The 15,838-nt window shown below is 33.4% G+C and overlaps 1 protein-coding gene across 1 annotated transcript; it reads right to left on the reverse strand.

Annotated features, from left to right (window-relative positions):
- Positions 1-618: 618 nt before the first annotated feature.
- Positions 619-6,375, reverse strand: LOC142317631 (sperm flagellar protein 2-like). Its single transcript, XM_075354189.1, has 3 exons — positions 2,583-6,375; positions 1,785-2,429; positions 619-659 (listed from the first exon to the last, which is right to left on the reverse strand). The coding sequence occupies exons 1-3, from the start codon at positions 6,373-6,375 to the stop codon at positions 619-621; spliced, it is 4,479 nt and encodes a 1,492-aa protein (XP_075210304.1).
- Positions 6,376-15,838: the final 9,463 nt, after the last annotated feature.

Consider the following 15,838-nt stretch of genomic DNA (forward strand, 5'->3'; position numbering starts at 1 on the left):
TGTAAAATATTATATCATGTTTTAAAATATCATGTGTAAATATCATATTCATGTGTAAATATTATTATCATGTTTTAAAATATTATAATCTGTATTTAATGATTGCTGTATGTAAAATTAAAATATTCATACATTAAAGAAGCAATGAAATGAAATGAAAGAAGTAAACACTGGGGGTGCTACAGCTAGAGTAGGGTGGGATCCGGCCCCCAAAATTCTCTTGGCCCACTTTCTGACCATCCAGATTACATGGAAAAATTTCAGAGGTCAAAGTCAAACGATCTTTAATAAAATTCAACAACACAGATGAATTTTGATAGCTAAAATCAGTCCTTGAGAAATGAAGAAAGCGGTGGTAAGGGAATCTGTATTAGCAGCTGTATACAACATCCTACTGCCCCTTAAACACGAGTGGGAAGCAACTGCAAAAAGTGATTGCCAGGGATCCAATTTAACCTGCTGGCACCGCTCAAACGAGCAATGTGCGGCATGCACAGGTCTACCTGATTTAGTTAGCTTATTGAGTTCAAGTAAACAGACTGTGCATATGGGTGTTCAGGCGGCCGATTCACAAGCATCTCTGTAAATCCTGATGCATATAAAGGAAACTACGTGACATTAATATTCAGTAACTGTACTATGATATTTTATATCATATGCTGTAACAAAAGTTATACATAACTTATTATATAGTTATAATCATAATAATTGAAGAATTAGTCTATTTTAAAATGAAATAAACCCCTGTTTTCTATTTTGTATTCATATTTTATTTTCTTTAATATTTCACCTATTCGGTTTTGGCATATCAAATATCATTTTTATTTGTCAGCGCTGATTTAGGCACTTAGTAGATAATGTGTTATTATTTTGTATAAAATACTCATAATATTATATATATATATATATATATATATATATATATATATATATATATATATATATATATATATATATCTGCATTTACACAACACAAACATATAAATACTATCAGAATTATAGTCTAAATTTGACTCTCTGCCATTTATAAGATTACATTTTAAACTTCAAATTTTTACTAGCAAAACTGAGGTTAGGCCCATTCATTTTATAACCTGCCACCCTCAGACCACCCAGGAGACCTATGTTACAGCCACCACTAGAAAGAAAAAAGAAAGTATCTGATATTTGTACCAATGATTTTACATTAAATATTTGATATGTTCAGTTAAAATGTCCATTGACTGGATTTATATAAAAAGAAAAATAACAAAAACAATAATTTCTTCAGGGTTAGGTTTTTTCAATAATTTCCCTAATTATGCTTGGAAATGAAATTATTTTAAATTTATTAATATAAATAAATAAATTTTCTATTGCATCCTGATTCATTAATGATGGTATGTGAATTAAATCACTTTGTGATGTATTTAAGATGTCCTCTAAGTTTTGAATTATTTTGCTTGGCCATTCCGTATTGCAATTTGTGGCAATTATTGGAAATACTATTTGTTTCAATAAGTAATCAATAATATTTATTGGAACTTTAGATGTCCATTTCATTACTTTATGTTTACTTATAAATTCATCATAAAGTAGTTCAGGTGTGGTAATGCTCTGCATTTCATTTTCTTCTATGTTATTTTCTACTTGGTCAGATTTACTTTTATTGAGAGATTCTTCTTCAATAGGAGTATTGCTGTTCTCAACCCGGTATTTTTCACTAACTGGTTGGTTTTTGTTGTAAGTAACATTTTCTGTTTTTGTTTTATCTATTTCTAAACTAGTTTTTTCTTTCGTTTTACTTCTTTTCTCGTGATCATCCACTTTACTTTTATGATTATCATCTTCATTATACAGTTGCGTACTTTCTCTCACCTCCTCAATTTTTAATCCGACTGAATTTATTACATCAAATATGATCTCATTTATTATGCTTTGTATCATATTGGAGAGTAAGAGATTGTGTTCTTGTAATATTTGTTCTAAATAAATATCTCTTTCTGAAGTGATCACACATTTTCCTATAAGGTATGCCAGACATTTACTGAAACCTATTTTCTGATTAAAATCTTTACAGAATGTTAAAATAAATTCATTATAATCCATTTCTGTTTCATTAATTTTAAATAGTGAAAAAATGATTTCTTTAGCTGATTCAATTTGTGCCTCTTGATATTTATTTTCAGTCTGGTTTTCAAACCAAAGCACAATATCTTTATAATCATGGTAGCTTACTGTTCCACCGTGTTTTTCATCTTTGGAAATAAATTTTAGTCTGTATTCTACTACATCTTCCATATCAGGAAATGGAAGTTCTAAGCAGTACACCAAAAAATCTTTCCAATTCACAAGCTGTGCAGATCCAAAAGCTAACTTAAATAACTGTTTCAATTGAAAAGAATTCATTTTATTCCATATATCTGGTACTAATTGTACGCATTCATTTTCTTGTTCATAAAATATGATATCTTCCATTATATACTGTAATGCTGTCTTATTCAATAGTCCATTTGGCGCAACCGTTTTTAATCTTATTAATAACATTTCCAACTGTTTTTGAGAAAAATTCTGCAGTATTAATTCTTTATTGAACAAGTCACTTTCCATTTCATCTGGAATATCTGTGATGAACTCATTCTGATTATAAATATAATTTTCTTCTATGACTATGTCTTGTAATGGTGTGTTTTCATCTATCGCTTTATGTAACAGCTTGCATAATTCATCAATGTATTTATTTTCCTTGAAGTATTCTGTTTTAATGTCACAAAAGGTATTATGGAATACGTTTTTCATACTTTCTTCTAATTTTAAGATATTCTCATTAGCTTTTTTCTCAATTATTCTTGATCTCCAGATAACACGATCAATTTCATTTTTCAGTGCACAACTCCATTCACGAAACATATTTTTTACTGTATTTTCTTTTGCTTCAGCCAGTACAGAAATGTTATTTTTTACTGTATTTTCTTTTGTTTCAGCCAGTACTGAAGTGTTATGCTCTGAATGATGTTGTTTATCTTCCTTTTTATTTTTTAAATATTCATCTAAACTGTTTAAGATTAAAGATTCTTGTTCTTCAACCAAATTATTAAACTGCAGTATCAAGGCCTGAATATTTGCAAGAAATGGGTCAACAATCTCTTTTAGAATTTTGCAGACAGGATTTTCAATATTTATGTTAGCTTCCTCTGTTAATATTTCAGTTATGGTAGATTGTAAGTCGTCATTATCCAGTTCTATAAATTTTGGTAATGATATTTTAGGAGAAAATTTTATCTCATCTTTGCCACACATTAAAGCATAATAATCAGTTATTATGTGAAGTGTCAGAACACATCGTTCAGTTTCAACATGTAACATAGATATGTAATTGTTTGCAATTTTAATCATTCCATTAACTATCCAGTTCTGGTTTATTAGATTTTTCCTTTCATTTTCAATTCTATTTTTTCTATCATTTGAAATTTCCCAAAGCTTAATTTCCAAATCAAACACGCTGTAACAAAGCTTATCTTTTGTTTCTTTCTCTGCTCGGTCTCTTAATGATGCACTATTAAAATCTGAAAGATATCTTTTGATAATATTCTGGTTTTTTTCATTCTTAGTGAACATTGCCTTTATTTTCTGAGTGATGTTGTTGATGTAAGTTGAATTCATTTCTTCATCTTTTCTTTTTCTATATAATATTCCACTGATTTTTGATATGTATTCTTTTTCCATACTCTCCCACATGTTTGCTAAAATAATTAAGAAACCTTCAGCAATAGGAAAATTAGTATATGTGTACTCTTTTTGGCCAGTTAGTTTTTCTTCGGAAGATGATAAAATTTCTTGTTGATATTCAATTTTAGTTTCTGCATCTGAGGGGTGTGATTTTTCATCTAGTAATAGGTTTTCTTTTAATTTTTTAATTATTGTACTTTGTGTCTCTCTACTTTTAGGTGTTTTTTTTTTAGTTGGTGTTAGATACTCAAGAATTTCTTTTCCAAAGAGTTCCAGAGATGGCTTTTCATGAATTTTATTTTCATCATTGTTACTAAGAATCAAACGTGCAATGTTCTTTAGCGCGCCTATGTCTGATGCATCATAAAATACTTCATGTATAATTCCTTCCTTTTTGTACACGTCTATAATACTTAAATTACTTTCTTCAGTAGTTTGATTTGATGTAGAATCCTCCTCATTTTCTAACAATATATTATTTAATTCATCTTCTACTTCTGTTTTTGGGATCGATCCAGGATTTTTGTTCATCTGACTATTAATAACATTGATAAAGGAAGAAAAATATGTTTTGAATTCACCAGTTTCCAATGGGGTTAATATTACAAGTTTAGGGGTTGCCATTGTGGAAGACTGACAAAGTCTTTCTAAAGTAATACTTTGCTGTAAATAATATGTATCATTGAATTCATCATCGATGTCCTGCTGTTGATGAAAAGTCTGAGGAAACCTCTTACCAGTAAGATTTCTTTCAATGATATAAGCCTCTTGCAGTGTTGATGGAAAATTGTAAAGAACCCACCCTTTTATATTTTTTTGAGATTTCAAAAATTCTATCAATGCATCAGCTATATAAGTAGTGGGTACATTATCATAAGATGATTGCATTTCATAGAAATACCTACCCAGTTGTGAAGCTTGGCTTGGTTCCACTGGTTTTTTAACATCGAGTAATGAAGTAGAAGTCTGTACTTCCTTTTCACTAAAATTTGTGAGTTTTGTTTTATCTGAGGAGGTCGTGCCTTTTTTTTTCTTTGCAGAGGCTTGTGAATCCTTTTTATCTATATTTTCATCCTTAATCCCAGCCTCATCTTTGTAGCATTCAATGCAGAAGGTTATCGCTGATTGGACATCAACAAAACAAATTTTTGGTTTAATTAGGAGTATTTTCAAATGTTGAAGTTGAGGCTGATTAATAGTTCCGTTCAACACAGCAGTTACACTATACTTTGGTAAATCAGCTGGTTTCAGAGGGGGATATTTTTGGTATTTAGCTTGTAGCAGTCTGTGAACTATGTACCCCAGAATACTTTGATCATCAATTGTAATGTCTGACCCTGCGTGTTTAAACCAGTCACCAGTTAATAAAAAATATTCTTCAAAATCACGATTATTTAGTTCTTCTTGAGGTTCAGTATCAATTACTGAAATATTTCCACTTTCCTGTGGATTGTCTTCAGTAGTGTAAAATAATGGCTGTCCATTTATAAACATTTGTTTCCATTGTAACCATATTCCAAGTGCATCTGGTTCATTGCTATATTCAGATTTATTGATGGCCAAATCAATCAAATCCTTCACAGTTTGCAAACACATAGCATAGTGCTTTCTGAAACGGGTTTTCAACCTTTTGGCATACAGTTTTTTGTGTAGCTCCATTTTTTGAATCATTTCAGTTTGAAAAGTTATTTCTGCTTCACTATTCATATAAGATGATTGAAAAAAATCCTCTTTTTTACGTTCCTTTTCAATAATATCTTTTGTTTCTTGAAACTTTGTTTGGTTAACTTTTTCCTGTAGATTGCGTTGAAATTTTTTCATTGCTAGTTGTTTTTCGTAAAGAGATTGTTTTAAAAGGTTTTGAGAAATAATTTTTTTCAATTTTTCTTTTTCTTGGTTTTCAATATCTTTCCATATGTTATTCATTATTAAATTTTCACATGAAGTTTTTGATTTTGTATATGATTCTGAGGTCATATCCAGTAACTTTGTTTTATTATCCTTTAGTTCAAAAGAAAGCAGATTTTCCTTATGCATGACATGCTGATTTGTAACGTATTGTAATTCATTTCTTACATAAGCAATGTCTTCCATCTTTTCTTTGTCTTTATTATTTTTCTTTTCAAGTAACAAATCATTTTTTATAATTATCTTTTGCTTTTTATCAATATTCTCTTTGACAAAATTTTTTTCCCTGCTTTCCTGAAGAGGAGTTTGACTTATTTTTGTGTCATCTTTCTGTTGTGAACTTTCTGGTTGTGATGATTGACTTATCTTTTCTTTGCTCACTTTGTCACAACAAAAAAATTGATATGAACTTAATATCTTATCAGGAGGTTTGTACTGAGAAAAAGGTTTCTTAGATTTACGTTTTTCTTCATTTACAAAATATAAACGTTCTTTATTATGTAATGCCAGGTACAGGTCATACAGTACCTGAAGACAGGTTGTAGTTTTTGCATTTGAAATTTTACTGATTATTTCACTATTGAATTTAATTCCAAGAACTGAAAACCAAATGCAAAGTTGTCGTAAATTGTTCTCACACACAACTGGATTATCTGATGATAAAATATTTTTAATTGATTTAGAATTTACTATGCCGTAATGTTTCAGTAATTTAGCAATAAGAATACCATCTCTTAAGTCTTTCCCTACATCATCCATGTTGAATGACTTTCCTGTACATTCAAACAACCAATTTTTTAAAATTCCTTTCATCTTAATTTTTGTAAGTTGTTTATCCTTATATTCTTGGTTTTGTTTTTACTTCACATATATTTTTATGATTTTTCTGCATTAGTCTTATTTTTTCTAGGAAAAATTATTGAATTTAGCAAAAAAAAATTGTAAATTAAAAAGAATTAATGACTAAAAAAATATAAATTGTACTTAGCAAGGAGATAGAATTTTGAGATATATTAATGGATAAAAATATTGTTAACTAAAACTTTTTGTTTTTCACTTATAGTGATATTTACTGACATTTTTGCTCTGAACACTGTAATTTAACAATTATATACATACTAGTGTCTGATCATATTGATAATCTCCAACACTATCCAGAAATTTCTTAGTGAAGCCCTTGAATGAGTTCTATTTCTGGAGTTCTAATACATGTATATAACTTATATACTTATTATATACATGTAACTTAAGGTATATTACAATATACTTTTACATCTAGCTGTTTCTGAATGGAGCCTAAACTTAACCAAATTTTACTACAACTTTTTAATTGTGCAAGATGATGGTTGTGTTAATTTTCAAGATCTAATAATTTCTCACAAAAAAAATTCTTTCAAAACCACAAACATTCAATTTTTAGACTGCAATAACTCAAAGATATACAGAAAAAATGCATATCTTAATCAAGATTTGCAAATCATCTTGTAAAAACTGGCCACACATGGAAAAATATTAACGACATGTAAATTTTACACACAAAATGTAAAAGTCAACATATTTACAAACATACTTAATTTGACAAACTTAATGTGCTAAACACAGTACTTATTGTTTACAAAGTAAATAGGTCTCAAATCTACTTTTCGGTTATTGACATTAACAAAGTCACTATGCAATATCACTGAGGGAAGAACAGGTCATTCTGATAGCATCCAGATATTTAAAAAAAAAATCATGAATAATTGATTTATATTACACAAGCATAATACTTCGTACACAAGTGTATTTTAACTCATACAATGCATGGTTGTTGTCCAGTAACCATGGTGTCCATGGTTTGTATTAAAATAACCAGTGCTTGCAATATTTTTATTTTACACAAAACTGAATGCATTGAAAACATTAGTGAAGATGAAACCTTGATGATAATAGAGGCAAACAGTTTGTATGATTAAGCAGGAAATGAAGGTGTGGGGGTTATATTAAATTAAAGATGGGATAACTATTTTCAAAATGGCTAAACTTGAATTGAGACTGATAAGCTTATCTATAGACCAAAGAAAGCAAAACAAATGCAAATCAAAGTGCAAGTGATGCTGACTGTTTTGGTGGTGGAGTTGTGGCTCACAAATGTACAAAAGAAGGTCAAATTGTTAATGAGCAATTCGAACCCAGGACCTCTGGGTGAAAGGTCGAGACGCTACCATGCATACCACGGATGCCATCTTTTTAACTTAAAAATTATTTCAGTTGTTTGTTCAGTTGACTCTAACAAAGATTCCAAGTAACATTTGATGTTTATGCCTGTGTTATTGGTGATTTTTATTTCTTTTTTTTTTTACTGATGAAAGCTCTAACAGATTAATAGTATAAACCTCGAAGTTTTAACCGCTACATAAAGTTCAACAGGTGTGTGAACTAATTTTGGTATGCTGAATTCATTTACCAATCTCAACATCATGTAAGAATTTTATAAAAAATGGAAATTAATATAATTGATTTCTAATTTACTGTTTGTATCATTCACATTAAAGAAATGTGAAATATTAAAAAAATAAAATTTCAGAGTTATAAACGTTAAACACTAAAATAAATCGTGCAGACCAACATTTTTTAACATACTTTAGAAATACTTTTCTTATCTTTTTTTGTTGTAAATTTACATTTAGTGGACTTAAATTTGTGATCTCGATGAGGCTAATGTCTTAATTTTTATACAATATTAGTAGTTGTCCAGCATAGACATCCCACCAATCTTGGTACCTAATTTCCATATCATTTGTGTTCTGATGGAATCAATCCCCCCTTTTCTTTATTTAACACTGCTAAGTATTTTCAGAAATAGTTAAGATGAGAGTGTGCAAAAGATTTAACTTAATGCTCATGTTACATCTCAATTTTTGTAACTTCTATGTAATAGTTTTATAAGTGTCTGATCATATTGATAATCTGCGACACCATCCAGAAATTTCTTAGTGAAGTTCTAAGTTGTGCATGTTACAATGATAGACAAAAAAAAATTAATGTTTCTCTAAGTGTGATACCATTTCTTGAATTGCTGTTTTGCGTATATTACAGATCTGTAAATACAATTTTTCTATCACCCTTAGTTTTGAATAAATTACGCTTGAAAAAAAAATTAAGGGAAAATATAGTTAAAATCTGTAAAATTTATAATTTTTCATGGTCATACCTGTGTTAGAATGATTTTGCTGATGCTATTCTTATATAAATAGCCTCAGGCACATCCCGAATTAATGCCCAACAGTAGTCGGCTAGCATGTTAGTATTCCATTTACCTTTTAGCGGCTTTCCATCATCGAAATCTCTTGGTGGAAACGTTCACCGTGTTCATCACTGACGTCTCTGAGGTTGTCCGGGAAAAAATCCAGATATGAGTGGAGAAGGTGTATTTTCAAAGACATATTACATCCCATAGCTATGTATGAAGTTGATTAACAATATCGTGGAAATTGTCGGATTCTTGTTTGCCGAGAAAACTTTTACAAACGTCTTTAAATGAAGCCCAAGCTGCACTTTGTTCATTATTTAACATTGAATTAAATACATCATCTTTGACCAACTCTATAATTTGAGGACCAACAAATTACTTACCTTGTTTAATTTTTTCTTCACTTACATTCGGAAATTTCTGCCGGAAGTAAAACAATTCGGGACTATCCTTCTTCATTGCTGTTACAAAATTTATCATTAGTTCTAGCTTGATATGGGGAGAGGGTAAAAATATTTTTTTGGGTTCAACTAGGGACTCATGAATAATATTTTTCCCATTTGTAGTTAAGTTATCCTCGTTTCTTCCACTCTTTGATAACATAATATTTATTCCTAGCTCGGCTGTCCCATTCGCAAAAATACATGTACTTAGTATAGCCTAACTGCATGCCTAACAAAGTAGCTATAACTTTCAAATCATCACACATGTTCCAGCTATGTTTTTTATAATTTATTTTTTCAAGAACGTCTTTCATCACATCGTATATCTCTTTCACATTAATACCATAAGCGATTGGTATTGATGGATATTTGTTACCGTTGTATAGTAGAACCGATTTTAAATGATACTTGGACGAATCTATGAAACAGCGGCAGTCCTCAGGTTTATGAACTTGTCCTAAGAACAACGTAAGTTTATCAATATTTGTGCAATAAACCAAATTATTTTCATCAATAAAGTATTGAGAAAGTTCTTTTTGTCAGCTTCGAAAGCCCGAAATTTTTTTATTTTTTTAAGTAAATTCCAACCATTCAATCTTGATTCTAACAGTTCAGCTTGATTTTTTGATAAATTTAAATCCCTAACCAAGTCATTTAATTCACCTTGTGATATAAGATGTGGCTTATTGGAAGATAATTCAAAATCAAACTCATTGTTGTCTTCTTCAGTACTGCCTGATTCTTCATCGCTGCTTTCGAAATATACACTCACAGGTGAGTCAGGAACTGGAATAATTTCACTGTGAGTTACAGGCCTGATAGCAGATTGCAGTGAAGGTTTATTTTACAGTATGTTTACATTTTTAGAAATTCCAGACACACTTGTTAAACAAAAATAACAATTGGTTACATGATCCTTTGGTACATGTCAAACCATAGGTACATCAAATGGCAAAGCCTTCTGTGTACCTTTCAGCCAACGTTTTAAATATACAGAACGATTACTGCATACTATATGAGGAGCCCACGTCTTATCCTGATCACCAATTTTACACTGAAAGTACAAATGATACGCTTTTTTAATTAAAGGTGAAATGTTTTTTCTATTTGATTTTACGGTAAACTCACCGCATACTTAACAAAAGGCATCCACATCATTTACACAATTTGTAGGCATTACGACACTGCACTGTTAATGAACTTAAGACATCAATAAGACTGAACAAAATTAATTCATTCCTAAATTCAGAACTTAATACAAACAACACACCTATGTTTTCAGCTACATGTTTTGACCTGCACAGACATGATTAGTCTTGTCCATGAAGGCTCACTTTTTAGTATCAGACATGATGTCATAATATATGACTATGCTATGATTTAATTCTTTGTCTAGTATTGTTTATTTATAGCTTCCAAATTATGTTAACAAAGTTAAACAATAAAACATGAGCTAACAAAATACAAAATAGGAGCTTAAAATGCTAACTATACGTTGAAAAATGGAAAAATCCTTTAATTAAAATTTAAAACTTTTTCAAAAATGGTGGGTGATAAAAAGATTCTGAATTCATATTCGTTTTCAGCATCAAAAAACAGATTAAATTTGTATCGCATGTTAGGAAACAAAAATTATGTTTTTCAGTGTAATTTGCTTATTTACTCTAACCGAATTGCTAGAAGCTAACCTTTACAAATCGACCATCGATATGTAGCTGCAAGCTGCTGTAAAGGATGGACACGTACTTGCTGGCATACAGCGACCAAGTTACGGCAGCAAATTGCTGTCATTTAATTAAATCGACGAGACAAATTTTTAACTTAAGATGTTCATATATTTTGTTAAAAGAAGGGGTGAGTGAGCCTACCCATTTAGACGACATGTGAACGGCTGGACACACAAGGAATTGGTGTAATAGATCGTCCTTATACCGTTCACGCAATTAGGATAGCACCAGGAGCTATCAGAAACTAGGTCGCTTAAACAGTTTCATAGTACAGTAGCCCTTCAAGGCACGGATTTTCGGTCTCGTGCATTAGGGCGACCGAATGGGGTAACCATGAAGGGTGTCATTAACCATATGTCTTTGAAAGTACGACCAGTTACGCATAGACGCCGCGAAACTGGTCAATATAGGTTGAATAGAAATAGAGGATTTATTCTAAATTTAAGGAGTGCCAAGCGCAGAGCTTTCGTCGTACTTTGTGTCTTTAAAACAACATCCTATGAGGCTGTTACTGTATTGGGAAAGGCTGTCTCAATCGATTTAATGGTGAAAGTTGGTTGCGAAGTATTTGGTTTGCGGTTTCGAGCCGGGCCAGTATTGGAGCGGAATGCAGTGGATCTATATTTTGAAAAGTTGCCAATCTTCTGTCAGAGGAGGCAGGCTTCGCGATGGAAGCATGGCGGCAAGAACCGAACACCAATAATATGGGACGGTCCTTTTATAAATTTATTCAGAACTTGGGGGATATTATGCCTTAAGTTCATTTCTAAGGGCAACGCGGGGCCGGGTGCTCACCAACCATGTAAATTTGAAGCAATATCTGTTTAGGTTCCGCCTGGAATCTGTGAGGCTGTGTGTCAGCGGGATGGTCTAGTCGAACAAACATATGATGTTGAACTGCCTCACTCTTGGAGGGGCCAGAAATCGGGCCACTCAAAAGCGGCTATTAAATGTGGCATGAACCGCATTGCCGGACCGGTGGGAGATCCTTGATGCAGTTGCGATGTTCAACCGACATCCCTAGTTTATCTAAGGGTTAGTTACTCTTACTGTTGCTGTGGGAAGCTACCTTTGAAAAATGGTCGGCCTCGATAAATAACTCCAAGTGGTAACAAATAGTGGACAGGCAGTAGCTGGTATTCAGCGACGTAGGCGTGGAAGCGAATTACTGTTTAGATTTAAGTTGACGTTATGAATTTTTATTTATGCTTGTTGTATATTGTAATATGGACGTCGTGCGCAAACCCAATTTATTCTAATATTTAGGTGAACGGCTGGACACATAGCAAATGATGCATTGTAGCATGCTTATACCGTTCACGCTATTAGGTTAGCTCTAGGAGCTAGTTAGGAAATTGGTCGCATAAACTGTTCCGAGGCATAGCAACGCTTCGTGGCACAGACACTAGGTCTTATGATTTAGTGCGACCGAATGGGGTGGTAATGGGAGTAATGCCAGTAAACCAAAGATGTCAAAGTTGTTTGGGAAAATCACTTGAGTGAAAAATTATTTTTTTATTCTTAACTAATTAGAATGTTTTAGTAGAGATAGGAGAGAATAATTATTTACACAGTACGAGGGTTATTTTTTTTCAAGATCCGATCGGTTGCGAAATAAAAACCCGCGCAAAAATCGGATGAACCTTTGCGCATATGTGTTGAGCAGCGTCTCTAGTATGGCGTTCAATCATGCCGCGTCACTTCGTTTAGTTCTGAACACGCATCTAGCACGTAAACATGTCTACGACAATAGCATCTCCCGCCAAGTGTGAGGTGCGTGCGGTAATTCGATTTCTTCAGGCTGAGGAGTGTAATACAGCTGAAATTCATCGACGAATAAGTAATGTGTACGGTGAAACTTCAATGAGTGACAGCAAAGTGCGACAATGGTGCAGGAACTTTAAAGCAGGACGTACAGATGTTCATGATGCAGGCGGTCAGGGAAGGAAGCCGGTGTCAACCCATGATCTCGTTGAGCGACTGGATGTGGCAATTCGAGAAAATCGTCGGTTCACAATTTCTGTATTGAATGATTCGTTTCCTGAAATTTCAAGGTCAGCTTCTTCTACACCATTGTGAGTGAGAGACTTCAGTACCGCAAACTGTGTGCGAGATGGGTTCCCAAGATGCTGTCTGACCATCACAAAACAATCAGAATGGACGCCTCCCTAACGTTTCTCCAGCGCTACCATAATGAAGGAGAAGATTTTTGAACAAAATTGTCAGGGGACGAGACATGGGTCCATTTCGAAACTGAAGAACCAAAAGAATAATCCAAACAGTGGATGCATTCTCATTCTCCCAGTGAACCAAAGAAGTTCAAGCGAACCTTCTCCAACAGAAAGTGTATGGCTACTGTGTTCTGGGACCGGAATGGAGTTCTCCTGATGGAATTCATTGAACGTGGCTCGACCATCACTGCAGCCTCATACTGCGTGACTCTTCAACGTCTACGAAGGGCAATTCTGAATAAGCGGAGAGGAATGTTGACAAATATTGACGGAGACAAATGTCATTGTCTTTCTCCATGGCAATGCTCGGCCGCACATTGCAGCTGTAACAAAGAAGTTCCTGCAGCGTTTTCGTTGGGAAGTGTTTGATCACCCACCATACAGCCCGGACTTGGCTCCATCCGATTTTCACCTCTTTGCTCACATGAAACGCTGGCTAGGAGGACAACATTTTGGCACAGACATCGAGCTGCAGACCAGCGTAGAAACATGGCTGAAAACACAGGCGGCGCCGTTCTATGACGAGGGTATTGGAAAGTTGGTACCATTCCAATACCCATTAATAACTTGTGATATTTTATATATATATGTATTGTTATTATTGAATTATTATTTATCGTAAAAATCTTTTATAATCTGAAGTTAATAATTTATAATAAATCAATATATTTAAAAAAAGGTGAAGTCGATGTGCTTCCCCTTCTGACATCCAAATATTTCATTAATTAAAATTTCATTTGGCTATAACTCTGGACCAATAAAACTAAGTATCACTTAAGAATTATCGATGATAAGCTCTTGATGAACGCTTATTACTGCAGATAAGAAAAAGTCCAATTTTCTTTGGGTTTGGACTTTTTTTGGACACTTTTGATTCAGTCGATTACAATCCTAAAGGGAGGTGTACAACTTGATGTTATAACAATCCTAAATCAAAAACTTCAACATCTTACGTCTAATCGTTGAGTTATGCGAGATACGTGTACGTACGTACGTAAATACATACATACATACGTACACACGGTCACGGCGAACTAGTCAAATGGATTCATGGAAAGTCAAAATTGATATTTCCGTTGAAATTTGAAAACCGAATTTTGTCGCGATCACAATACTGTCTTTACTTCATACAATAAAGTAAAATTAGTAAATTTCATTTTTACTCCATTTTAATCCTGCAATCTTGGAATTAAAAAAAATCCTTGCTTAGTATGCACTTACACCTTAAGAAGAACGTGAATACAATTTTTCATTAATTTATCTTCAGTCGTTTTTGCTCGGCGTTGAATATGAATCATGTTCTTTTGTACATATAAATATCTGCAGAAGAATTCGAAAAGTAACTATACACCTATATATCAACACGATTTTATATTGCGGCATTCATTTCGACCGCTGCGACATAATTTTTTCTGCAACGGTTGGATGATACAACCTCGTGATGTACGACTTTGACAATTTCACGTGCTTGATTATGAGGTTTTTATTCTTAATTACGGATTTAAATTCTGCCATAATAAGCCGAAATAAAAAAAATTGTTAAGAAAAATAAAAAACACAACCAAGCATTTTGAATACACTTTAGCGTTTAAACCAATAAAACGCTCATAAAAACTACGAATCCTAAGAAAGAGTGTGAAAGTCTTTATTATGATTATAGTATTTATTATGAGAGTATAGAGTATTTATTACGTGATTTTGTAACACAGCCCAAGTACCCTTACAGGACACTATAAATGAAACTAAATTCATTTAGTCACGGTAATTTATGAAGGAATTGTTCTACTTACTGCGTTTTCATTTTCTTGTTCAGAATGATTCGAGGTGAACTGGTCCACAATTTTTTAGCTTGTAAAAAGAATTTTATCAAAGTTAAATTAACCATATGAGACGAGACGACGTGCGCGCTGAGCGTCTGCGGATCTACCGGCGCGCCCGTAATCAATATGTTCATGCTGTCAAGGAAGCCAAACTCAAGTTTTGGCAAGACTCCATGCGCGAGTTGCAGCGCAATCCTTGGCAGCTCGCAAAGACATGTTACAGGCTGAAACCATTGCACGTGCTGTCCAGTGTTCGGTGCGGGTTTGGTGGTCGGGACCTCACTTTAACATCTGTGGCGACTTACCAGGTGTTCCTGGATACTCTGTTTCCAGATGCTCCGGAGGCCATTCCCTGGCGTGCGGACTGTGGATCCCGCAGATATAGACCGAGTGGTTTCTCGATATATTTTACCCTCTGCTGCCTGTCATAAGAAAGCCGCTTGGCAGACTGTTCTCGGGCTGCCTAAGCTGGGGCTGCATTCCGGCTTGCTGGAAGGTGGCTTTAGTGAGAGTGCTCTTAAAATCTGGAAAGGATGCTGGTGTGGTCAGTAGTTATCGACCCATCAGCCTCTTGCCGGTCATCGGTAAGTTGCTGGAAAGTCTGGTTGTGGAAAGGCTCAGGGAAGGCATTGATATGAACTGTTTTCTAAATTGAGGCCAATATGGCTTCATGAAAGGGGTTGGAACCGAAAATTGCATCTTAAATGCTCTTACCGAGGTGGAAAGCGCCTACTGCAAATATGTTTTGGCAATTTTTATTGACATAGAG

This window comes from Lycorma delicatula, chromosome 1, assembly GCF_047948215.1.
Source record: "Lycorma delicatula isolate Av1 chromosome 1, ASM4794821v1, whole genome shotgun sequence".
NCBI lineage: Eukaryota > Metazoa > Arthropoda > Insecta > Hemiptera > Fulgoridae > Lycorma > Lycorma delicatula.